The sequence below is a fragment of the Diabrotica virgifera genome, chromosome 3, assembly GCF_917563875.1.
Source record: "Diabrotica virgifera virgifera chromosome 3, PGI_DIABVI_V3a".
Classification (NCBI taxonomy): Eukaryota; Metazoa; Arthropoda; class Insecta; order Coleoptera; family Chrysomelidae; genus Diabrotica; species Diabrotica virgifera.
This window is the reverse complement of record NC_065445.1, coordinates 93,187,941-93,215,383: the sequence shown is the minus strand read 5'-3', so window position 1 is coordinate 93,215,383 and position 27,443 is coordinate 93,187,941. Positions and strand designations below refer to the sequence as shown.

The 27,443-nt window shown below is 33.5% G+C and overlaps 1 protein-coding gene and 1 long non-coding RNA gene across 3 annotated transcripts in view; both read right to left on the bottom strand.

The window, feature by feature from the left end:
- Positions 1-27,443, bottom strand: part of LOC126881922 (adenylate cyclase type 2-like) — an 860,562-nt gene that overhangs the window by 41,368 nt on the left and 791,751 nt on the right. For both annotated transcript variants that reach the window (XM_050646657.1, XM_050646658.1), the window contains one exon: positions 7,146-7,247. In XM_050646657.1, the coding sequence (XP_050502614.1) occupies positions 7,146-7,247 (102 nt within the window). The remainder of the gene's footprint in view (positions 1-7,145; positions 7,248-27,443) is intronic.
- On the bottom strand, positions 16,869-17,341 carry LOC126881934 (uncharacterized). The gene is made up of 2 exons (XR_007697060.1): positions 17,084-17,341; positions 16,869-17,007 (listed from the first exon to the last, which is right to left on the bottom strand). It is a non-coding gene; the product is annotated as an uncharacterized LOC126881934 (long non-coding RNA).

Sequence of the window (27,443 nt, the reverse complement as noted above, 5' to 3'; positions counted from 1 at the left end):
GAACAGTAGAAGAATTACAACGATTACTTACAAACATAAATATTGCTTGCAACAATTATGGCATAAACATTAATATCAAAAAAACCAAGTATATGGTCTTCAGTAAAATCATGACACAACCAGCACATATTAGTATAAACGGCATTCAAATTGAAAAAGTATCAAGTTATAAATACTTGGGAACTTTAATAAACGAAACTGGAGACCAAAACAATGAAATAAAAAGACGTATCGAAATTGCCAGGGCCACCTTCATAAAGATGAGAAAATTCTTCTGCAACAGAGATATAAGCATCCCTCTACGATTAAGAATGCTAAGTGGCTACGTATTTAACACGCTATTATACGGTGTAGAGGCCTGGACTCTCAAACAGAACAACATAAAAAATATTGAAAGTTTCGAGATGTGGTGCTACCGTCGAATGCTGAAAATAAGTTGGGTTGAAAGAATCACAAATCTTGAAGTAATACGAAGGATAGGAAGAGACCCAGAAATTTTATTAACGATAAAACGAAGAAAACTCGAGTATTTGGGTCACCTGATGAGAGGTCATAAATACGCATTACTTCAAAATATAATGCAAGGAAAAATAGAAGGAAAACGGAATCCAGGCCGTAGAAGAATGTCGTGGATGCGGAATTTGAGAGAGTGGTTTGGCTGCAGCACTAATGAACTTTTTAGGTCAGCTGTAAACAAAGTCAGGGTAGCCTTGATGATTTCCAATCTCCGATAGGAGTGGCACAAGAAGAAGAAGAAGAAGCCTTAAAATATGACTCAAGTAAACGTTTACTTGTGGCAAGTGACTTGCCCAATTTACTAGGTTTCTTACTGGCTTCATGTATACTGGCCTTACAGAACATACTTGTCCCTGCTAGAAAAATGTACAGTTCGTTCGATGAGTGATACCATCCAATCGATATCAACCATTTGACTTAGTTGGCTGGTAAAATCTTAGTTGTAAAAATATTGGGTATAGCATGGGTTATTTGTCAGAAAAGACTTTAACAGGAAATTGAGAATAAGAACTGCAGTTTAGAATTTATTAACTATCAATTTTATCCATATAAAGGTCGTTCGAACGCTAATCAAGAAGTTGATTATAATTAAGTCCCCTTAAGAACAATCAAATAACAACACTACTCATTCGTACGTCAATCAGTTGATTGTAATCAATTATGTTAATTATCATTATGATAATTAACCTAATTGATTGATTAATTAATTATTAATTATTAATTAACATAACAATTATTAACATAATTGATTAATAAATCTCATAATTGTAATCAATTATGTTTTCAGCAACCCAAACAAAGTTGACATTGACAGTTGGTGACAGTAATTAAATATTTGATAATGATCAGTTGACTCCATTTTTGATTAGCGTTCGAACAACCGGCCCTAAATGTAGTTTTTTCTTTGTGCATTGTAATTTAACTGTGTATCATTGTAATGTAATGTAATAAAATTGTGGTTGCTGTTACACCCTGTTAACTCGGGATCGGTCGCGCTGTTAGAAATACATAATCTAACATTTTATCCTTTTCCATGATAACTTGATGAACAATTTCGCAACATAGCTTTCCACTGGTAAGTGCCTCAAGGAAGAGAGTAGTAATGCTCACGTCCAAGGGTAACAGACAGCATAACTAACTATTAGTAGAATTATTGACTTTTTTTTAGATAAAATCTAACGAGGCTACTAGAAAACGTAAGTCAAAAGTTTTAAGTGTAATTTTCTAGTATTGTGTCTAATACTCAATTATTTGTACTGAGATATCTATACATACTTATCTATACCACGTCTAAACGATCTCTATATTACCCATAAATCGACACCCCCATCGAACAAGGTTGTAACTCATTTTTAGTGATTTTACAGGAGAGGCAAAAAACGAAAACATGAATTTTTAAAAATTTGTAGCGAGATGATTAGACTCTTTTACACTAATGTGATGATATTTATAACATAATAAGGGATTACTGTGAGATGTATGCTTTGTAATTGTATTAGCTATTGAAAATCTTGAGTTTGATTGAGATACAACCTTGAGATTAAACATGAGTATCCGTAAAAAAAGGTTGTAACTCGCCTTACAACCATTTTATACTCTCCGTGTCAATTATTTTTCCCGTTTAACTATTAAAAGGTTGTATGTTTTGAGATATTTGCAATATAGCTAGGAGAAAATTAGTTTTTATGGTATATTTAAACAAAATATCAACTCACAGTTTACACAATTTTAATTGGAAATTATAAATTTTACAATAACATTGATATTCTATCACTATGAAAAAAAAAATGGTATAAAATATCTCAAATTTTTCGCTTTCTTATTGCGTATCTGTAAATATTTAATTTGAAATAATTTTACTTTATTACTTTACTCTTTTACTATTAATATTTACTTCAAAATTAACATGTGTGTCCTTAAATAGGTTAAAATTTAGAATCTGCTTCTGATTTATTTCAGTTTCGGATTTAGGCTTGCCTGGTGCTTTGGCATATCGTATCATGGTTATCCATGTCCATAGGTGTGGAGCATATACGACTTAATATTTTTCGGTCTTTCAATAAGGGCATACATTGAATCACCCTCGTTTTGTGAATGTGCTATTTCAAAAAATACATGTGTAATGTTAATATTAAACTTTTCACTACATAGAAGTACGTAGCAAACGTAGTACGTAGAAAAAAAGTTTGCAGATCCTTTTTTACTTTTATTTCGATAAATTGACTTATTAGATGCACCATATGTTTGAATACTTTATAAATTAAACATACGTGCAACAAAGTTGTAACTCATTTAAAAACCTTGTTAATCGTCAACTATAAAGGAAATAAATATTTAACATAGGGAGTATCCAGTGTTACTGCCTTTTTCACGCTAGAATGGCACACGTAAGTTAAAATACAACTTTTTTCAATGGAGTATTAGCCAAACTATTGAGAATTAAACTATGTCGTTTATATTGACGTGTGCGCAATTTTTTGTTGAATTCGCCTGTGTTGAAATCTGAAAAAAGATGTAACTTGAGTTACAACCTTGTTCGATGGGAGTGTCGAAATAATTAACAGTTGGCACTTTGCGCAAAAATTTGCCCGACATACCAGCGGAATTACTGTGGTTATACAGAGTGAGTTTTATATGTATGGAAACAATCAATTACATATCTCGAAAACGGCTTGCACGATTTTTATAGTTTTGGTAGGTAGGGGTTTTCTAATGCGGCCGATATTATAGTGCTAACTACATTGTTGTCAGATCTTCCGTTTTTCTGAAAATCTAATGAACTTTCTTATTTCAAATGGAATACCCGGTATATTTTTGCGTTTTGCAGTCCTTACCAAATACTGATTATTTTTCATGTTATATTCCCTATATCTAAATGCCATAATTTCGGAGTTATTGCTACATTTATTTAAAAAAATATATAACAAATTATAAAAATCAATTTTTTGGCCCGGGTAAACATTATTTTAGGTTGTTTGGATCATTGGGAACAAAAAAGATATTTTGTAATTTTTCTCTAAAATTATTCGTTTCCGAGTTATAAACAATTTAAAACTGAAAAAAATCGAATAATGACGATTTTCAAGGTTCAAAAACACAAATAAAAAATATTATTTTATTAATATAATATAGCCTTATTCTTTAACAATATCGCTGTAATAGTAATGTCGTTAAACAGTTAAATTTTCATTGTATACTGGGTGGACCAATCAAACTGTGTTTTTTTTCTCAAAGTTCGCATCACCCTGTGGAACATTCTAGCATTTATAAAATACTGAAATTATGAAATTAAATTCCAACTATAGCCTCATGTTTTCTCAACATTTTGTTTTTTGATTCATTCGCTTATATTGGACCATAAAAAAGTTAGGAACTTTAACAACTAGCCATGTTTTTCATCAACATATGGTGTTTTAAATAAGATTGGTCAACTTTAAGGGGAAATTCTGCTTAAAAAATAATGAGAGTTTGATTTATAAACGGTATGTCCGCAAATGCTTCGTTTCCGAGATAGGGGTGTTGAAATTTTTATTATAAAATAACGATTTATTTATTGCTTTAAAACCGGTTGAGATATGCAAATGAAATTTGGTCGGCTTTAAGACGTAGTTAATATAACCGCTCATATTACCCGTATGCGCGCCAATGGTGAATATTAAACTCTTATTTGTATGTCAAAAAATGTAAAATAACTACGTCTTAAAACTCACCAAATTTCATTTGCATATCTCAAGCGGTTTTAAAGCAATAAATAAATCGTCAGTTTGTAAGAAAAATTTCAACACCCTCTATCTCAGAAACGAAGCATTTGCGGATGTAGATTTATAAAGCAAACTGTCATTATTTTTTCATGTAGAATTACCCCTCGAAGTTTGCCACACTTATTTAAAAACACCCTATATTCATGAAAAACATGGGTAATTGTTAAAGTACCTAACTTTTTATGGTGCAACATAAGTGAATGAACCAAAAAACAGAATGTTGAGAAAACATAAATCTATAGTTGGGTTTTAATTTCAGTATTTTATAAATGCTAGAATGTTCCACAGGGTGATGCGAACTTTGAGAAAACACACAGTTTGATTGGTATACCAATGTGTATACAATACCAGTGTAACATGAAAAATAATCAGTATTTCTTAAGGACTCTAAAACGCAAAAAATATACAGGGTATTCTATTTGAAATAAGACAGTTCATTAGATTTCCAGAAAAACGGAAGATCTGATAACAATGTAATTAGCACTATAATATCGGCCGCATTAGAAAACCCCTACCTACCAAAATATATTAAAATCGTACAAGCAGTTTTCGAGCTAATTGAGTGTTTCCATACATAAAACCATTGTTTATCTACACAATAAAACTCACTCTGTATTTTGGTGTTTGTTTGTTCTATTTTCCAGTATCCCTCGTGTTATAAATAGATACTTTAAACATAACAAGTAAATAAAAATACCATAAAATAAAAATTTGTATTAAATACGTATTGTCAGATATAATTTAACACGAGACCGACCGTGTGACAGGTGTGACAGAAAAGAGCGCAACTGTACCCAGGTTAAGGTACGTAAATCTTAATAAACAAAAATAAATTTTTAAAATAGGTCTATGTCACAACTAATCAAACCTAAACAATTTCTTACGGTAGCTTCCGTAAAACATAAGCAAAAACTGCAGATTTAGAAATTTTATCTTAAAAGAAATTTACTCTTTATTTTCTTACCTTCAAAAAGTCCTGAGACTGCAGACATAAATTAAAAAATATAATAATTATTAAAATAATTATAGAAAAAACTTATTACTGTAACCGTCAAAAGTGTTACATGTTAGTCATTTGTCTACAAACAAAGGATAAATGCTGGAAGATATCAATTGTAGCGGCAAGATATTGCCTAAAATAGGACCTTTCAATGCTTTTCATTTGTTTCTAGCTTAGGTCATATAAATATGTCGTATAATAATATTATATTGTAACGATGTACTGGCCACCCGGCGTCCTTGACCAGCTAGTCAGCCGAGGACCAAACGCACCTCCATACCAGCGCATCCACACCACGTGCCACCTCTCCGGTGAAACCAAGGAGTGATGGCTACCGAGAGTGTATTTAAGACGAGAAAGGGGAATCATGAAATCAGTTCCTCGCGGTGTACGGAACCGTTAAGAACTCAAACAGCAGATATGCAATGGAGTGAATTGGAGCTCTGCCGAGGTGGACGCGCTCCGTAGTGAAGTTACAGTTCGGCCGGAACTCTAACTGCAGTGAGCGGTAGCTGCCACCTCCAACCCGGAGCTGGCCGGCGCGTCGATGCTTGGTTGTATGTAAAGGCGCGTTTTTACGGTACATTTTGGATGATCATCCCGGATGAATCATCCAAAGTGAAAAATAAATGAATCGTGTAAACTATTAATCATCGAAAATGATCATCCAAAATGAATATTGAACGAAGTTGAACCGAGTTCTCTACTTTTGTTCATTTTAGGGGATGCATCGCGGATGAATTATCCAAAGTGAACCATGTAAACATGCATTTGTTGCTGTGATTCATCGGCAGTGACTAGTGAACGGCGGCAACAGGTCCACGTGGTTGTTTATTGTCGCATTTAAAGTGGGTAGTTGTTGTGTTTGTACGTTGTGTCTTGTTCTTAGATGGTTTTTTAACATGGCCTGATCTTTTGTAGACCATTCCTTTAACAAACACGTTGACGCCCCCATTTTGTAGCGTCGAATTATCCACAGCCTTACCCACCAACGTCGTTTTTTTTTCTAATCTTCTGTTTTTCAAGTACATGTCTAAGTTCATTTAAAAGATATTCACTTATTATGCCAATTTCAGCACGTACAACTTCAGTCGGTGCCATTTGTAAGTGAACAGACTAGTTCAGTCTTGGTGATCCATGTAAACGATAATTACTTTCATCGTCGTAATCACTTTGGATGATTCATCCGGGATGATCATCCAAAGTATACCGTGAAAACGGGCCTTAATAATGTAATCACACTGGATTGATGATTGAAGTATGATGAACTACGGGTCGGAGTGTGTAATTATGCAGATAGATTTATTCCGTGAAGTGCGATTGTTGTTGTATATACAGTGTTGTGTATTGTATTATTCTAATATTGTTATTATGTTTTTGATGGTAGTTATAAATACAATTTAATTTTTCTTTTGCAGACGTCTGCTAAGGTAGCCTTCTCCGGAACGGGGCGAAGACAGAATTATATTTTATTTTGTTATTTTTAATTTTGAACTGTATATAAATATCCTCCATGTATTTATTTTATTTTAACCTGTGTTTTACTGAATAGAAACTGTTCTCCTGAACCCATCACTATACACGGATTATACGACATATGACATAGGCTCGAAACAAATGAGAAGCGGTGATAAGCCCTATTGATAAACTACTGAAGAAAATAATTAGTAAATCCGTAGAAATAAATTTTTACTTGAGATTCTATATGTGATTGGTTAATATCGAAAAAACGAAATAACTAAGAAAATAACGATGTATGTACTTATCACATATTCGTATGAAATTATAGAAAATGGTAAATATTTATAAGAAATAATTAATTTATTTAAATTTGAGTATAGAAATAAATGGGTTAAAAATTTACTTACTTTGCTGTCTTCTTTGCCAGGTCTTAAACCAGAGGCCAACATATACGTACTACCTATGGTTTTAATTTTCTCTATACAACTGAATTTTGGTTTTAGCAGCAACTGAAAAATAAAAAGGTTTATATTAAAAAAAAATTGCAAAATGTTTAAAAAAATTGAAATCAAGAAATATAAAAAATGGGTCTACCCCAAAATCCCGACAGCCAAAATCCCGACAGCCACAATCCCGACAGCCACAATTTCGACAGCCATAATTCCGACAGGTTTGAGAAGTTTCTTTTTAATATATAATTACATTATAGTTGTATTTATTAACATAGTACGTAGGCATTGTTATTTGTAAGCTTTATTTTTTTTTTATTTTTTATTTTTAAGTGTATACTGGACAATTTTATACTTATGAACGAATAATAATTGTATATGTAGTTACGTGGCTAAAGGTTCTGAACCAAGGCCAGAATAAAATAAAAAAAAATTACATTTATTTCTTGTTTTTTGTTTATGGCCATCTGTTTTTTATTTTCTGTTACTAAACAAAAGTATGTACCATTTAATATGAACTAATTTTCTAAATAAATTTTCTAACATGGGTATATGAATTAAATTATTTTGTTTGCCAATATATAGTCCAATAATATATATGTACAATCAAATCCTGAATCAAGTTTACTTTCATATAATAGATATTATCATGTCACTTACAACCTTCTATTTCAGTAAGTATAGCTTTTATATTTTGTATAAATAAAAATGAAGTGTTTAAATAATTTTTTCTGTTAAAATACATAATAATTAGTACCCGTACCTACTTATTAGTAAGTAATAATTTTTCAATTTCAATACTCTATAATATGATTTGGTATTACATTTGAAAAGGAAACAATAAATGACTAAGTTTTCACTCTAATGGCATATAACATATCCCACCAGAATGAAAACAATGGGAACCTTCTCTGGTTACACCTCCGAGGCTTCTACAATTTGCAAGCCATACGGATGCTGAGACTAAGGAAGATGAGGGAATTCTACAATTTACAATTCACGTCACATCTGCTCAGCGCGGTAAAGTTCCAACGAGACTGGTTCCCTTCATACTCCACACAGAGTAAATGTAAATCAAAAATGAATAACCATTTTCAATTTCGTTGCAAAACGAAAATACAGCCGAACCATATTCCAGTCCAATCAGAGAGTGCTGCAAGCACCTCTACCGGTTTCGAAACTTATTAGTCTCTCATCAGGAGGCACATATGCTGCTCTCCCTGATCCAACCAAAACAAACCCCAGCGTGCAGTCCCGAATTGCAACGAACGAAATGGCATAGATGCCCTAGCGGCAACTGCTAGCAAAAGACTAAGTTTTCACTCTAATGGCATATAACATATCCCACCAGAATGAAAACAATGGGAACCTTCTCTGGTTACACCTCCGAGGCTTCTACAATTTGCAAGCCATACGGATGCTGAGACTAAGGAAGATGAGGGAATTCTACAATTTACAATTCACGTCACATCTGCTCAGCGCGGTAAAGTTCCAACGAGACTGGTTCCCTTCATACTCCACACAGAGTAAATGTAAATCAAAAATGAATAACCATTTTCAATTTCGTTGCAAAACGAAAATACAGCCGAACCATATTCCAGTCCAATCAGAGAGTGCTGCAAGCACCTCTACCGGTTTCGAAACTTATTAGTCTCTCATCAGGAGGCACATATGCTGCTCTCCCTGATCCAACCAAAACAAACCCCAGCGTGCAGTCCCGAATTGCAACGAACGAAATGGCATAGATGCCCTAGCGGCAACTGCTAGCAAAAGACTAAGTTTTCACTCTAATGGCATATAACATATCCCACCAGAATGAAAACAATGGGAACCTTCTCTGGTTACACCTCCGAGGCTTCTACAATTTGCAAGCCATACGGATGCTGAGGCTAAGGAAGATGAGGGAATTCTACAATTTACAATTCACGTCACATCTGCTCAGCGCGGTAAAGTTCCAACGAGACTGGTTCCCTTCATACTCCACACAGAGTAAATGTAAATCAAAAATGAATAACCATTTTCAATTTCGTTGCAAAACGAAAATACAGCCGAACCATATTCCAGTCCAATCAGAGAGTGCTGCAAGCACCTCTACCGGTTTCGAAACTTATTAGTCTCTCATCAGGAGGCACATATGCTGCTCTCCCTGATCCAACCAAAACAAACCCCAGCGTGCAGTCCCGAATTGCAACGAACGAAATGGCATAGATGCCCTAGCGGCAACTGCTAGCAAAAGACTAAGTTTTCACTCTAATGGCATATAACATATCCCACCAGAATGAAAACAATGGGAACCTTCTCTGGTTACACCTCCGAGGCTTCTACAATTTGCAAGCCATACGGATGCTGAGACTAAGGAAGATGAGGGAATTCTACAATTTACAATTCACGTCACATCTGCTCAGCGCGGTAAAGTTCCAACGAGACTGGTTCCCTTCATACTCCACACAGAGTAAATGTAAATCAAAAATGAATAACCATTTTCAATTTCGTTGCAAAACGAAAATACAGCCGAACCATATTCCAGTCCAATCAGAGAGTGCTGCAAGCACCTCTACCGGTTTCGAAACTTATTAGTCTCTCATCAGGAGGCACATATGCTGCTCTCCCTGATCCAACCAAAACAAACCCCAGCGTGCAGTCCCGAATTGCAACGAACGAAATGGCATAGATGCCCTAGCGGCAACTGCTAGCAAAAGACTAAGTTTTCACTCTAATGGCATATAACATATCCCACCAGAATGAAAACAATGGGAACCTTCTCTGGTTACACCTCCGAGGCTTCTACAATTTGCAAGCCATACGGATGCTGAGACTAAGGAAGATGAGGGAATTCTACAATTTACAATTCACGTCACATCTGCTCAGCGCGGTAAAGTTCCAACGAGACTGGTTCCCTTCATACTCCACACAGAGTAAATGTAAATCAAAAATGAATAACCATTTTCAATTTCGTTGCAAAACGAAAATACAGCCGAACCATATTCCAGTCCAATCAGAGAGTGCTGCAAGCACCTCTACCGGTTTCGAAACTTATTAGTCTCTCATCAGGAGGCACATATGCTGCTCTCCCTGATCCAACCAAAACAAACCCCAGCGTGCAGTCCCGAATTGCAACGAACGAAATGGCATAGATGCCCTAGCGGCAACTGCTAGCAAAAGACTAAGTTTTCACTCTAATGGCATATAACATATCCCACCAGAATGAAAACAATGGGAACCTTCTCTGGTTACACCTCCGAGGCTTCTACAATTTGCAAGCCATACGGATGCTGAGACTAAGGAAGATGAGGGAATTCTACAATTTACAATTCACGTCACATCTGCTCAGCGCGGTAAAGTTCCAACGAGACTGGTTCCCTTCATACTCCACACAGAGTAAATGTAAATCAAAAATGAATAACCATTTTCAATTTCGTTGCAAAACGAAAATACAGCCGAACCATATTCCAGTCCAATCAGAGAGTGCTGCAAGCACCTCTACCGGTTTCGAAACTTATTAGTCTCTCATCAGGAGGCACATATGCTGCTCTCCCTGATCCAACCAAAACAAACCCCAGCGTGCAGTCCCGAATTGCAACGAACGAAATGGCATAGATGCCCTAGCGGCAACTGCTAGCAAAAGACTAAGTTTTCACTCTAATGGCATATAACATATCCCACCAGAATGAAAACAATGGGAACCTTCTCTGGTTACACCTCCGAGGCTTCTACAATTTGCAAGCCATACGGATGCTGAGACTAAGGAAGATGAGGGAATTCTACAATTTACAATTCACGTCACATCTGCTCAGCGCGGTAAAGTTCCAACGAGACTGGTTCCCTTCATACTCCACACAGAGTAAATGTAAATCAAAAATGAATAACCATTTTCAATTTCGTTGCAAAACGAAAATACAGCCGAACCATATTCCAGTCCAATCAGAGAGTGCTGCAAGCACCTCTACCGGTTTCGAAACTTATTAGTCTCTCATCAGGAGGCACATATGCTGCTCTCCCTGATCCAACCAAAACAAACCCCAGCGTGCAGTCCCGAATTGCAACGAACGAAATGGCATAGATGCCCTAGCGGCAACTGCTAGCAAAAGACTAAGTTTTCACTCTAATGGCATATAACATATCCCACCAGAATGAAAACAATGGGAACCTTCTCTGGTTACACCTCCGAGGCTTCTACAATTTGCAAGCCATACGGATGCTGAGACTAAGGAAGATGAGGGAATTCTACAATTTACAATTCACGTCACATCTGCTCAGCGCGGTAAAGTTCCAACGAGACTGGTTCCCTTCATACTCCACACAGAGTAAATGTAAATCAAAAATGAATAACCATTTTCAATTTCGTTGCAAAACGAAAATACAGCCGAACCATATTCCAGTCCAATCAGAGAGTGCTGCAAGCACCTCTACCGGTTTCGAAACTTATTAGTCTCTCATCAGGAGGCACATATGCTGCTCTCCCTGATCCAACCAAAACAAACCCCAGCGTGCAGTCCCGAATTGCAACGAACGAAATGGCATAGATGCCCTAGCGGCAACTGCTAGCAAAGGTTCCCATTGTTTTCATTCCGGTGGGATATGTTATATGCCATTAGAGTGAAAACTTAGTCTTTTGCTAGCAGTTGCCGCTAGGGCATCTATGCCATTTCGTTCGTTGCAATTCGGGACTGCACGCTGGGGTTTGTTTTGGTTGGATCAGGGAGAGCAGCATATGTGCCTCCTGATGAGAGACTAATAAGTTTCGAAACCGGTAGAGGTGCTTGCAGCACTCTCTGATTGGACTGGAATATGGTTCGGCTGTATTTTCGTTTTGCAACGAAATTGAAAATGGTTATTCATTTTTGAAACAATAAATATTCAAAATGTAGTGATCGGAATTTTCACTTATGCGAGGATTGTTGCATGTCGGGATTCTGGCCTGTCGGGATTCTGGCGTGTCGGGATTCTGGCATGTCGGTGTTTTGGCCGTCGGGATTTTGGCTGTCGGGATTTTGGATGCCACCGATAGAAAATACAGACTGGAGACTGTAGCAAATACAGAAAGCGTTCTAGTTTGTTGATATAGATAACACTACATTACAGGATCCATAAGCTAGCGAGGATAGATGAGCGGAATTCAATTTAATCTACGCCATATTCTTTCACCAATTTTCCAATAATTAATTGATGGATTCGACCGTTACTTGATGGAAATTCACTTTATCTAACACTTGTAGGTCTGGATCCCGCGTATGAAAAAAAAAGTTGATTAATAGCAAGCTGAAAATTTGTTAATAGCTTAAGGGTATCTAGTCGGACAAACTTTGACATATGGGAACACTGGAACAGGGGCAGTTTTAATTGTGGAACAGGTTAAAAATTTGGAACGGTCAGACCACGAAAACGGCACATGTATTTTGTCCGACAGAACAGACCTAAACTCTCCGAACAGAGATTAAACTCTCATGCAAAAACCAGACTGCTATTTGTCACCAAATGGGCGTTTTAATGAGTGGAACATGTAGAATATATCAAATGACAGGAATTATGACAGATGATAAATAGCATTCTGATTTTTGCATGAGAGTTTAATCTCTGTTCGGAGAGTTTAAGTTTATACTGTCGGACAAAATAAATGTACCGTTTTCGTGGTCTGACTGTTCCAAATTTTTAACCTGTTCCACAATTAAAACTGCCTTTGTTCCAGTGTTGCCATATATCAAAGTTTATCCAACTAGACACCCTTAAGCTATTAACAAATTTTCAGCTTGCTATTAATCAACTTCTTTTTCATACGCGGGATCCAGACCTATTGATGAAAACTTTTGTTGTCGATACTTCCACAACGTTTATTATAACTATTTCATTATAACTATGCCCAAACAGCTGTAATGTCATAGTTACAATATATTTTGTGAAAGTATTGAAATTAAAACTAAACCACCATTAAGGACAGCGATTCTGCTAGCTTAATATTCAAACTATGTAGTAGAATTAAAAAAAATTGGAGTACCAAAATATTCTACTAGGTTTTTACCAATTTATTACTACCCTAATAATTGTGACCCTTCAACTACCCCTTGTGTGCAGTCAATAATTCTGTTAGATTAAATTTAAAGCGAAAAAATATTTTTTTACAATTGCACTTACTCTATAACTCTATTGTACTGATATCTGGGTCCAGAGCACGTCAAATAGAATTCTATTTTGCTGACGTCACAAAATAGAATTTCATAATGGGAGAATCGACGGTTGCTAGGCAACGTGACATCACTAAAATATAATTCTATTTGGCGTGCTCCCGCACCAGTAGTGGGAGCACGCAAAATAGAATTATATTCTAGTGACGTCACGTTGCCTAGCAACCGTCGATTTTCGCATTGTAAAATTCGTTTTGTGACGTCAGCAAAATAGAATTCTATTTGGCGTGCTCCCACTGCAGATATTGATCTGATTTCAGATGACCTAAAAACTGCCAATGATATGTTGAATGAACTCAGCGATGCATTACGTAAAGTAGGTCTAGGTATAAATTACGAAAAGACAAAAAATGATGCCGAATTTAGTTTCGAGCCATCCTTTAAAGATAGAAGACGTCGAAATTGAAGTTTTTGACAGCTACATATATACCTTGGACATACGGTAAAAATTATCAGAGACAATCAAACTGCTTTAAAAGGGGTGATACACACGCGAGTAAGTACGCGAACTTATGGCTCGACGACCTTTTTCGCGCGTGTATCACAGCAAGTACGCGTACTTTAAGTCCGCCGAGTAAGTACGCCGTCGATCCAACAAGTTTGAAATCTTACTCGTAACCCGTACGTGTATCACTGCTACAAGCCGCGGGCCTCGAGCCATCATGTTATTGCGTTTAAAGTTACACTTATATTTTCACTAATTAAGCAAATTTTCTAGAAATAATTCAATCATTTATTGATGAAAGGAGACAAGTTACATTTTATAAGTTTTGAGAAAACCGTAAAACACTATTTTAAGCTATACTAAATTATTTTTGATTATTTGTTTTTGAGTAAACCTAATTATTTCTTCTTCTTTTGCCCTTTAATTCGTCCAATTTTGAACATAGGCTTCCCCCAGTTTCCTCCATTCGCTTCTGTTTAGTGCTTTCTGTTTTCAGTGCGTTCCTCCTATCTTTTTAATGTCGTTTCCCCACCTCATCTGGGGTCGTCCTCTTGCTCTCTTTATTAACCTAATTATTTATAGGCTGTTTTATCCTCCTGATTACCCTCTTATCTATGATATTTTGTTTGTTGCCCACACTTTTCGATTTCGTCTTTTTTTATTAGTATTAAAAATATATAACACGATAGGATACGATACGAAGTATATAATACGATAAAATTCCTAAATAGCACAAACCACCGACGGCGACCGCGATCTTTAAAACCGCGTACTTTAAGTCTGCCGTGTATCTTTAAACCCGCGTACTTAAAGTTTGCGTGTGTATCACGCGCTTAACAAGGACATCTGCAGGAAAACTACAAGTGACGCAACGTAGAATGGAAAGATTATTGTTGGGCATAACGTTAAGAGATAGGGTAAGAAACGAAGAACTTCGTAGAAGAAGTGGTGTAGAAGACATTATAAAACACATAGCCAAAATTAAATGGAAGTGGGCAGGACACGTCGCTAGAATGAGGATGATAGGTGGACCAAAAAAATTTTGTAGGGAAGAGCGATAGCGGATAGACGAAACCCGGGAAGACCACCCACAAGATGGACTGACGACATAATGAGGATTTGTACCAACTGGATTGCAGCAGCGCAGGATAGATCTGAATGGAAGTTTTTCGAGGAGGCCTATGTTTAGTAGTGGACGACTATGGGCTGATGATGATGACTGTACTCTACTTAAACCTATATACTAATACTAGTATTACTAACTTAAAACTATAACTGAAATATAAAAAAGTGTTCTGGTAAGTTTTTACTAAACTTTGACCACAACGATGATTTTCCACCTCTAAACTAATCTTATTTGGAAACGTTGCCTCTAGCTTACTATTCGAGCCAGCAGACTTAAACAAATATTTTTGAACTACCACAGCATTATGCTCATTTTTCCGAATATTATTACAACCCTAGTAATTTTTCTTTTTTCTAAAAAAAATTTATTTTTTTAAATTTCAGTGTACTCTGGTGAAATAAGAAATGGCTCTCGTAAGTTTTCACTACATGTTAACTAACTTCGTAATTGTTTACCCCCGAAGCCACACTTAATGTACCCAGGACTGCATTTAGATCAATTGCCGCTCTTCAACATGTACCATTTTTGTGTATTTTTGCTTTTGCCGCCCTCTCATAATTTGTTGCCCTAGGCAACTGCCTATATTGCCTAATGGATAAAGCGGTCCTGAATGTACCCCCGAAGCCACACGTAAGATTCTATCAACTACACATTTACACTAGTTGAACGCAAAATCTTTTTGGAAATACTAAACTTGACAACTATACTAAATTTACAATCAAGATGCAGTAGAAATAAACAAACTAAGACATGTTATATGCTACTAGGAGCATTCCCGAATCATAATTTACAATGTATAAACTTTGGAAATCATGATTTGGGATTTAAAATGTATATGCATTGTAAATTATGATTCGGGAGTGCTCCTAGTAGCATTTAACGTATCTTGGTTTGTTTATTTCTACTGCATCTTGATTGTAAATTTAATATAGGTAAGTACTTCATATTTTGACTTGCTTAGGTTAAATTGTGTGACAGTTTGTACATTATAGTAATTCTTTATACAGTATGGTGCAAATGTTTGGAATAAATTCGTTATTTCGTAAGCCACTGACTTTAAGGAAAAATCCTAAAACAGGTCGATTATTTTTTAAATCATGATATTTTGACATATTGTATATCGTATTAGTGACTTCTTCCGTCTGGGGGTAACGACGTAATCGATGAGTTTTTTAAATAAGAATAGGGGTCGTGTGCTAGCTCATTTATAAGGTTATTCAATTCTCTATTCAATAATATAGGCATTAACATAATTATTTATACAAGATGTCCAACAAAATTTTTTTGAAATAAATTAATTGGCACAAAAAGAAGAATGTATGTAATTTATTTACTTTAAAATACATTCTACTGCGGTCATAAAACAGAAAAAAATGTTTTTTGATAAATAAACATTGCTCTTTGCTTAATTTCCATGTTCAAGCTGCTACCCATCTGCCTCTTGACAGTCTGAATATTTAATTTAAGCGATAAACAATGTTTATTTGTGAAATAAACCTTTTTTAAAATTGCCTGAGGTTGGACCAATTACAAACAAGCATTAAGGCGCGGTAAATTTGAATTACTCCTCTTGGTTTAAAAACAGACCGTGACATTACATCAAAACTGCCTATACTGTCAATACGTAAATCATAGAAAAAAGTGTTGTGTGATTTGGTAGATTGCGATCTTACTCTTTAAAAAACATGTCACGTATTTCAGCGCCATCTCAGCACCTGGTTAAATGGAAGGATACTACAAATCTGGCCTCCACATAAGTGGTCTGTAGCTTCGACATGATAGGTGTGAAATTTTCAACGCTCTTGTTGTTGATTGGATAGAAAGGGTGCCATAATCTAGCCTCCATGCTAGGTACATAGATAGCCTCCATACGGTACTTCCAATATTTAATATTTTATTCAATTGGAGAATAAAGGTAAAACACAAACAACTTTTGTTTCTTACTTATTTATTTATAAAATAATGTGACATTTTACATAGAAATATGAGTATTTAATTTGGATTAAATAAATGTTTACTTGTTGAACTTTTCCACCGTCTGCACACAACAGCTGAACGGAGCCATTAGACCTAACAACAAAACGCGAAATAAAGTGTGTATTTTAAAACTGTTGGATAAACAGTACCTACAATCAGAAAAACTTACCTTTAAAAAGATACACGATTACAAAATAACAAAAATATCAAAAAAACACGACTGCATGAATATCAGCTTTTTATGGTGACACAAACACAACACATAACCGACCATATAAAATAACAATAACATGAAAATAACTGAACGACAACGAACGAACGAACACGAACACTGAACACAGATTCACAGATAGCGCAGGATTTGTCAAAAGTCATGTTCCACCAATCACAATGCCGACATCAGCGCCTCTGGCAAAATGGAAGGAAAATAAATAAGATTACATGTTTTTTATTAGAGTTCTCGGGGCATGACGTAAATCATAACAATTATAGAATAACATCTACTTTTGTTGTTGTATATTCTAACAAATTTTAATAGTTTTTTTCTACAAACGTGTTAAAAATGCAATAATACAGTTTAAATTAAATTTTAAAAAACCTTCTACAAAACCTTTTTCAAATTGCGCAAGTTGTATTGTTAATATTAATGTTAATAAATGAAATATAAAAATATTTTGACGTTTTTTTTTTCAAAATTTGACATTTCAATTTTAACTGCAGTGCCTTAAATTTTTTAAAGCACTATAGTTTATTTTTTAACCAGGAGGAGTAAACTAAAAAGACAAATTCACACCCAAGAAAGTCACTAGAATAATAACCAAATACATCCATCTTCTTTTTTGGTTGATCTAGTCGGCCCTCACCGGTAATCCATAAATATTATATTAAATTAATATGTTGCTAAAGAGTTCCAAAAACAACTGCTTTTTATATAAAAGTAGACTAACAATCTAAAAATTAAAGGAATAACACAGAAAACCAAAAATCGCCGATATAACTTAATTAACCTATGAAATGTCACTAGTGTCAAAATTTGCTAATTGTCATTAATGTCAAAATGTTATAACAGTGGAGTAAACTTGCCTGCGGTTGGACCAATTACAAACAAGCAATACAGCGCGGTAAATTTGAATCACTCCTCTTGGTTAAAAAACAAACCATAGTGTATAGTAAGTGTGAAGTAACATTTTTAACGCTCCTATGGAGTGCTATTTAAGTTTATTGTTAAGTTATAAGTTGCATTTTTAACACGTTTGTAGAAAAAAGCTTTTAAAATACTGATTTCAAAATGTATAACACTTTAATACTTTTTTAAACCGTAAGCGCAAAACTTTGATCCAATGCTTTATAAATGCATTCATTTATTTCGAATACTGAGAAAACTAATAAGTATTTTTAGAAAATATAAACACAGAATGAAATATTACATTATTACCGAGGCCAAAAGTCACTAAAAACTTCTATACTGTTTATTTTAATAAGTTGTAGAGGTGAAAAAAAAGAGACAATTGAATGCGATTTTTAATTTCAAATATATCATTCCAAAGAAACTTTATGTTTATTTTAAGGGACTTTCGGCCCTCGGTCATGTCATAATGTAATCTTTCATTATGCGTTTACATTTTTCATAAATATTTATTAGTTTTCTCAAGATTCGTAAAAAATGAATGCATTTAAAAAGAATTAAACCGAAATGTTGCGCTTAGGATCTTAAAAAGTATTAGTGTTTTAAATTTCTGTAATCAGTATTTTAAAAGCTTCTAAATGAGGTGTCACATGATGTACTTTCCTATTTAAAAAATATATAAATATATAAAAATATATAATATATATTGATGCTTTAATATACTATGATTATTTTAAATATCGACCTATCCGAGCCTTTTGCTTACGTACTAAAAATAAATAAGTTAATAGAGGGGGGGGGTTAACACTTATTCCAGCGCACTGTATATATTGAAGTATTCCAAACTTCCAAAGAAAATACCACATTCATATCATATCAATAATTATGGTACGTAAAGGATACCGGAAACTAATGAAGCTAATCACCATTGATCATGTTCTGATGCCCAAAGGGATGCATATATTAATGTAAGAACTTACACAGGGTAAATGCTGAATTCATGTATAATACGGGGATAAGAATCAAACAGGTGAATTTCATAACTAAATTAACTCTCTGGCCGCTGCATCCCCGGAGATACATTCATGTATAAAGTTTATAATGAGAATTCTATGTGGCTGAGAACGAACCTGCCAATTTGCTCTGAAATACACATTTACTCTTTTATTATAAAATCTGAATATTCTCATATTTAACTTGTTCAAAGCAAGCAATTAGACTTCGCCAGTCCTAGGTTCAGGGCCCCCGCAAGGCTGATTGGCGCCCGCGTGCGGGACATATTTTAGCGCCCTTTCAATCTACTATACAGGGTGAGTGGGAAGGAACGTACCAAACTTTAAGATGTATAATATACGTAAAAATAATTAAAAATAATTCATATGTTGTTATTCGATTTTCATTTTTTTCCGAGATACAGGGTGTTAAAATTTTTCTTACAAACTGACGATTTATTTATTGCTCTAAAACCGGTTGACGTTGGGTTTGGGTTGGGTAAAAATGAAATTTGGTTGGTTTTAAGACATAGTTGGTGCACATGTTTTGACACACAATTAAGAATTTTATATTCACTATTGGCACGCGTACGGATAATAGTCTAAAATTTTTGAAACAAAATAGTACGCCACTGAGATATTTGAAATTAAAAATTATTTTTGAATTCCCTGTTCAATTTCTGACAAACAATCTATCTTCATGTTTGTTCATACGACGCTTAGTTTTCATGCAAAAAATAAAATATCTTAACGCTTACAAAGTATTCGAAATAAGTTTCTACACATTCATGTAGATAGAAACTTCGTCGAAAACTTTGTAAGCGTTAAGATGTTTTATTTTTTGCATGAAAACGAAGCGTCGCATGAAAAAAGGGAAGATAGATTTTTTGTCACAAATTGAACGAGGAATTCAAGAAAGATTTTTAATTTGAAATATTTCAGTGGCGTACCATTTTTATCTTTAAAAAATTTCAGACTATTACCCGTACGCGCGCCAATGGTGAATATAAAATTCTTAACTGTATGTCAAAACATGCGCAATAACTATGTCTTAAAACCCATCAAATTTCATTTGCACACCTCGACAGGTTTTAGAGCAATAAATAAATCGTCAGTTTGTAAGAAAAATTTTAATACCCCGTATCACGGAAACAAATAAAAATCGAATAACAAAATATGAGTTATTTTTAATTATTATTACGTATATTATACAGTCTTAAAGTTTGGTGAGTTCCTCCTCACTCACCCTGTATAAAACTAATAAATATTTTTGAAAAATTTAAACCCAGAATGAAAGACTACATTATTACTGAGGCCGAAAGTCCCTGAAAACTTCTACAGGGTGATTGATTAGTAGGGTAAAGCTCAATAGCTCCGCTATAGTAATAGATAGCAATAAAAGTTAATAACAAAAATTTTAGCCACCTTTGAGCTTCACATTACAAAATTAGTTAGAATGTTACAGGGTGTTCGATAACACAGTGGCAGACCAAACTTATGTTTTTTTAAATAGAACACCCTATTTTAGTTTAAAACAAAATATTTTATTTTATTTTACATATATTTTATTTTAAATTCGAAATCTTGTTAACTTCTACATCACAAAAATATAAAGGTTCGTTATGTTATACAGGGTATTTACAAAGTTAAACCAATTTTATATGAAAATCGTAACAAGTTCAACTCCCTGTATAAATAAAAATAAGCAAAACAACAATGGTTTATTAATGCCATATTTTTTTACCTATTGTTAAAATTCTCAAGAATGGTCGATATTGCTAATTTTCTTTATATCACATACAGGGTGAGTCAAAACGCAAGTATTTTATTTTCTCAGTAATTTTAAATGGAACACCCTGTATTTTATATCACTATTAAAAAGTACCATTACCGCACTTTAATTTTTAGATAACATTCCCTATGTCTAAATTTATTAGTTTTTGAGATATTTTCAACATTCCCTATGTCTAAATTTATTAGTTTTCGAGATATTTTCATTTTTCAATGGACCAGTAGCGTGGCCACCCAAATCACCAGAATATAATAAACTGGACTGATTTTTTTGGGGTTACGTTAATAATGAAGTTTATAAAATACCTGCAACAACAAGGGATGAGATGAAAAATAGAATACAAAGTGTATTTCGATGTGTTAATTTACAAATGCTCCGTAGAGTAAGTAGCTCATTCAATGATCGTTTTTAGGCGTACATAAATGTGTTAGGAGGTAATTTTGAACACTTTATGTAATTAAATATTAAAAATATTTTATTAAAAGTAGCTTCTAATTTTTTCAAACATGTTTTTTTGCAAAATGTATTACTGATAAATTATGTTTCGTTCTTTATTTGTTACATTGTTATATTTACATTCAAAAGTAGTGTTTAATTGTCTTCACAAAATATTGTATTTTGTATTTGTGTGTTTTTTTGTAAAATTTATTACTAATTTTCTTTGTTTATTTGTTGCATTTACATAAAAAGATAGTTTTTAATTGTTTCAAAAATGTTGCATGTAGTGGTTGTGTTTTTGTTTGTAAAATGTATTACTAATAAATTATTTTTATTTCTTTATTTGCTACAGTGTTACATTGATTACCGGATTAATAATCGGTAATCTTCAAATGTCAATTCAGTCATGACTTACTTAAAATTTAGATAAATATAAACACCCAAAATAATTTGCTCTGAAAAATGAAAATATCTCGAAAACTAATAAATTTGGGCATAGGGAATGTTATATAAAAATAAAGTACGATAATGTAACTTTTCAATAATGATATAAAATACAGGGTGTTCCATTTAACATTACTAAAAAAATAATGTACTTGCGTTTTGACTCACCCTGTATTTGATATAAAGAAAATTAGCAATATAAATAATTCTTAAAAACTTTGACAATAAATAAAAAAATATGGCATTAATAAACCATTGCTGTTGTGCTTATTTTTATTTATGGAGAGTTGAACTTGTTACGATTTTCATACAAAATTGGTTATAACTTTGTAAATACCCTGTATAACATAACAAACCTTTATATTTTTGTGATGGAGAAGTTAACAGGATTTCGAATTTAAAATAAAATATAGGGTGTTCTATTTAAAAAAAACATAAGTTTGTGTGAAGCTCAAAGGTAGCTAAAATTTTTGTTATTAACTTTTATTGATATCTATTACTATAGCGGAGCTATTGAGCTTTACCCTACTAATCAATCACCCTGTATAATGTTTATTTTAATAAGTTACAGGGGTGAAGAGAAAAGTGAAAATTTAGTGATTTTTAATAATTGTAAATATTTAATTCAAAAGAAACTTTTTATTTATTTTAAGGGACTGTCGGCCCTCGGCAATAACGTTATCTTTGATTATGCGTTTAAATTTTTCAAAAATACTTATTAGTTTTCTCAGGATTCGAAAAAAATGAATACATTTAAAACACATTGAAAATTTTGACAGGCGACATTTTGCGCCCTTCCCCTTAAATTTTTTGCAACATTAATGAAGCACCCTGCATATGAAATTAAAAATATACATTTAAGTAAATAAACAATATTTTGTCATTTCAAAGTTTTCAAACAAATATTAGGTATACAGGGTATCTACATAAGTAGGAACCATATGGGAAACTGTTTTATTATTAATTTTACGAGAAAAAGTTATTCTTCATAAAAAGTTCTGCATTGTCTAGAACTCAGAATGCAATTATCAAATATCAAATTTTATGAATCTTATACGAGGTATGTCAAAAAAATATGAATTTCGGTCACAGTGGCGCACCCAGAATTTTCCTCTAGGGGGGGTTGGCTTGGGAGGGGTTCGGACAAATAATCCCTGACAAAAAATCCCCACAAATTATCTCTGGACAAAAAATCCCCAGACAAAATATCCCCGGACAAATAATCCCCGGGCAAAAAATCCCCACAAAAAATCCCGGACAAAAATATTCCCCACAAATTTTTTTCGACAAAACATCCCCCCAAAAAAATCTCCATAAAATATTTGCTACCGAATAGTTCTCTAAAATCGTCTAAAATTATTTTTTCGGTAATTATACAATATTTGATTTTGAGATTTTTCTAGCTGTTCATGAAATAATTAAAATTGTATAAGTATAAAAAATGATTCTCATTTAAAATAAATATTTCTTATTTACCAAACCTTCGGTTTGACGCCCCTTTGGGGATACGCCCGCGTGCGCCGCACGCGTTGCACGGCCGGTTACGGGAGCCCTGCCTAGGTTTTATCCAATGTGACCGGAAGTAGAACCGAAATTCGGTATTTGCACTCTTTGTGAACTTTACGTCCTTTGATAAACGATTTCACTAATTTTGAGTTATTTTTGCCAAGCTTCCGATCCTCCCTTTTTAACCGGAAATGAAATCGAAACCGAACTTAAATATTCGAGCTCGCCTTTCAAAACGCGACGATTGATATTATAACATGCACTATTTCTGCGACTATAATGTGGCGCATCTGGTTAACACTTTCTAAAACCGGAAGATATAAGTATAAAATCCGAAAGTGTATATTTCTTTTCATCTTGCTATGGTGCGTCAAATAATTTATCGCATGTACTATTTCGGCGACTAAAACAGCTTTTCCGCTTAAAACTCTGGAACCGGAAGTCCAAGGTCAAATTTCTCATTATCTGTGAGTTATCTTCTTCTTCATGTACCATGTCCTTTCAAAACGTTGGTTACCATCATAGCTATCTTAATTTTATTCACTGCCACCCTAAATAGCATGCCTATATCAACACCATACCAATCTCGCAAGTTCTTCAACCATGAGGTTCTTCTTCGTCCTGGACTGCGTTTGCCTGTTATTTTTCCTTGCATAATATTTTGTAGCAACCTATATTTGGGATTGGGACCAGACATTACTTGTCAGAAATACTCCAGCTTTCTCTGCTTGATGCTTTTTATGATCTCATTAGTCTTGCTGAGACGTTCTAGTATTGTAAAGTTTCGAATCTTCTCCACCCAGGAAACTTTTAAAATTCTTCTATAGCACCACATTTCGAAAGCCTCAAGGCGATTTAGATCGATTTTATTCACAGTCCAGGACTCGACACCGTAAAGTAAGACCGAGAACACGTAGCAGCGAAGTAGCGGATCCTCAATGCCAATTTTAGGTCTCTGTTACATAACACCTTGGACATCCTTCTAAGAGCGGCTCTAGCCTGCTCTATCCTAGATCTAATTTCGCCGTGACTTTCTGCGTTACAATTTAATTGCCGTCCAAGGTAAACGATTTTATCAACTTGCTCAAGTTTGGTATTATTTACGTATATAGACGGTTTTATATGCTGTTGTTTACTTATTACGAGTATGTTCAGATCCAGACCTGCCTTCCTACAACTCTCAACGACACTATCAAGTAGTGTTTGCAGATCTTCTTGACTAGTACCCCAGGCCGTGGGTGAAAAAACATGATATAATTCAGGAATTTTTTATTAGGTGTTTTAAAGGACGATGCCAGGAATAACTTCTACTAAAATGTGACCAAAAATATTGTGTGCTTTTTTTTATTGCGATTTTCATTTGTTAAATTTGCAATTTTTAAAGATTTTTAATTTTGCAGCTTAGGATATTGATTTTAGAGAAAAACTTTTTAATAGAAAGTTGTAGTAAATTAAAAAACCTGCAATTTGAGCTATGGTAAGTTTAATTTCGTTTATTGGTTATTGCAAAACAGCCTGCGAAAATTCCAAAATGGCCGTTTTTATAATTGCGTTATTTATTGTACAAATAATTTTTTTTTATTTTTAAAGCTTTAAAATGAAGATCTTTCAATTCCAAATATAAAAAAAGATTGTAAGGTCGGATTAACGAATTTGTTGCTTAGATATTATAAATTGTTTATCCCAAGAGGTTAAAGGTCGAATTCTATAACTTTTTGAAAAAAAAAAAAAATCGTAGAGAGTTGGTGAAACATCCAATCTCCTTCCAAAGAGTTATGTTTTCATGTTCTGATGTAAATAAATGCGTAAAACATTTTTAAACGTCTAATTTTTGGGTTTGAAAATAAGGGGGCAAATTTCGTTATGAACACTTAGAGCTGAAGCGGCCCTGTACATCCTATGAGTTTTTAACTTACAGATGATTGTTTCTGAAGACGAAACGAAGATTTATAAAAAAATAAAAATTTTTTACAACCAACTGAAGCCGAGATAATTGTTTCTTTTTTCTTAAATCGTAGTGCCTTTATTTATAACAAGTAAGAAATTATTTTACAGTCATTGACTAAAGAAAGACTTATATTATCCTAAAATAAAAATTATTATAAAATATAGTTACATTTAATTATTAAAAATTATTTTTAAAATCGGTGCTATTGCTAGCGGCTGAATTTTGCAACTCGCCCGGCTCGCTTCAAATCCGCGCGCTCGGAAAATTTTTACGTAACTTGTATTAAATTTTGACCGAAAACAATTTAATAATATTCCCATTATAATATACAGTCTGTTTACCACTGTATTTGTTTTTCTTAATAAACTTTTATATGTAAAATCTCATTTCTGAAGAAATAATATTACAAAAATGATACATATATATGGAAATATATAACTATATTTTTAATTTTTTCATTGTTATATAAATACAATAATAATAATGTTACTTCTTATTATACAATATAAAACTTTTTCTTTTTGTAGTGACTATCCGTTTTGGATGTTGGCGACCATCATGGAAATCTGTACTTGCACACTAAATCGGTACTGCGGCTCTAAAAAGATTTGTAGTTGTTGTGTTGAACGACGCACGTACGTAAATTTTCTAGCAAGGTAATCCTTCGCCTTCCTGGTTCTCAGTTTCCAAATGGAGTTTGCCAAATTGCCATGAGAAAGAAGAAAAAGTTTTATATTGTATAATAAGAAGTAACATTATTATTATTATAGTTATATAACAACGAAAAAATTAAAAATATAGTTACCTATACAGTGAGCACGTAAAGGTTGGAATAAATTCATTTTCTCGAGAATGGACGATTTTGGAAAAAAATCCCGAAACAGGTAAATTTTTATTTTTAAATTACGACTTTTTGGCATATATATCGTACTAGTGACGTCACCCATTTGGGCGTGATGACGTCATCGATGATTTTTTTAAATGAGAATAGGGGTCATGTGACAGCTCATTTGAAAGGTAATTCAATTCTATATTCAGTAGTATAAACATTTACATAATTATTTATACAGGGTGTCGAAAAAAATTTTTTTTAACTAAATTTATTGACATAAAAAGAAGAATATGTATAATTTGTTTAATTCAAAGTACATTTTACTACTCTCAGAAAACAAAAAAAAAATGTTAATTTGAAGAAACTTATCGCTTTTCGCTTAAATTAAATGCTCAAATTGTCAATAGGCAGGTGGGTGGCTGCTTTAATATTGAATTTGCAAAAAAACAATATTTGTATTTAACAAATAAACATTTTTTTCTGTTTTCTGATAGCAGTAAAATGTGTTTTGAATTAAATAAATTACACAGATTCTTCTCTTTATGTCAATAAATTTAATCCAACAAATATTTTTTTGGACACCCTGTATAAATATTATGTTAATGTTTATATTACTGAATAGAGAATTAAATTACCTTTCAAATGAGTTATGACACGACCCCTATTCTCATTTAAAAAAATCATCGATGACGTCATCACGCCCAAATGGGTGACGTCACTAGTATGATATATATGCCAAAAAGTCGTAATTTAAAAATAAAAATCGACCTGTTTCGGGATTTTTTTTTCAAAATTGTCCATTCTCGAGAAAATGAATTTATTCCAACCTTTACGTGCTCACTGTATATTTCATATATATGTATCATTTTTGTAATATTATTTCTTCACAAATGAGATTTTACATATAAAAGTTTATCAAGAAAAACAAATACAGTGGTAAATAGACTGTATATTATAATGGTAATATTATTAAATTGTTTTTGGTCAAAATTTAATACAAGTTACGTAAAAATTTTCCGAGCGCGCGGATTTGAAGTTAGCCGGGCGATTTGCAAAATTCGGCCGCTCGCAAAAGCACCGAATTTAAAAATAATTTTTAATAATTAAATGTAACTATATTTTATAACAATTTTTATTTTAAGATAAGATAAGTCTTTCTTTAGTCAATGACTCTAAAATAATTTTTTAATTGTTATAAATAAAGGCACTACGATTTTAAAAAAAAGAAACAATTATCTCGGCTTCAGTTGGTTGTAGAAAATTTTTATCTTTTTATAAATCTTCGTTTCGTCTTCAGCAACAATAATCTGTAAGTTAGAAACTCATAGGATGTACAGCACCGCTTCAGCTCTAAATGTTTATAACGAAATTTGCCGCCTAATTTTCAAACCCAACATTTAGCTCGGCTTCAGTTGGTCGTAGAAATTTTTTATTTTTTTATAAATCTTCGT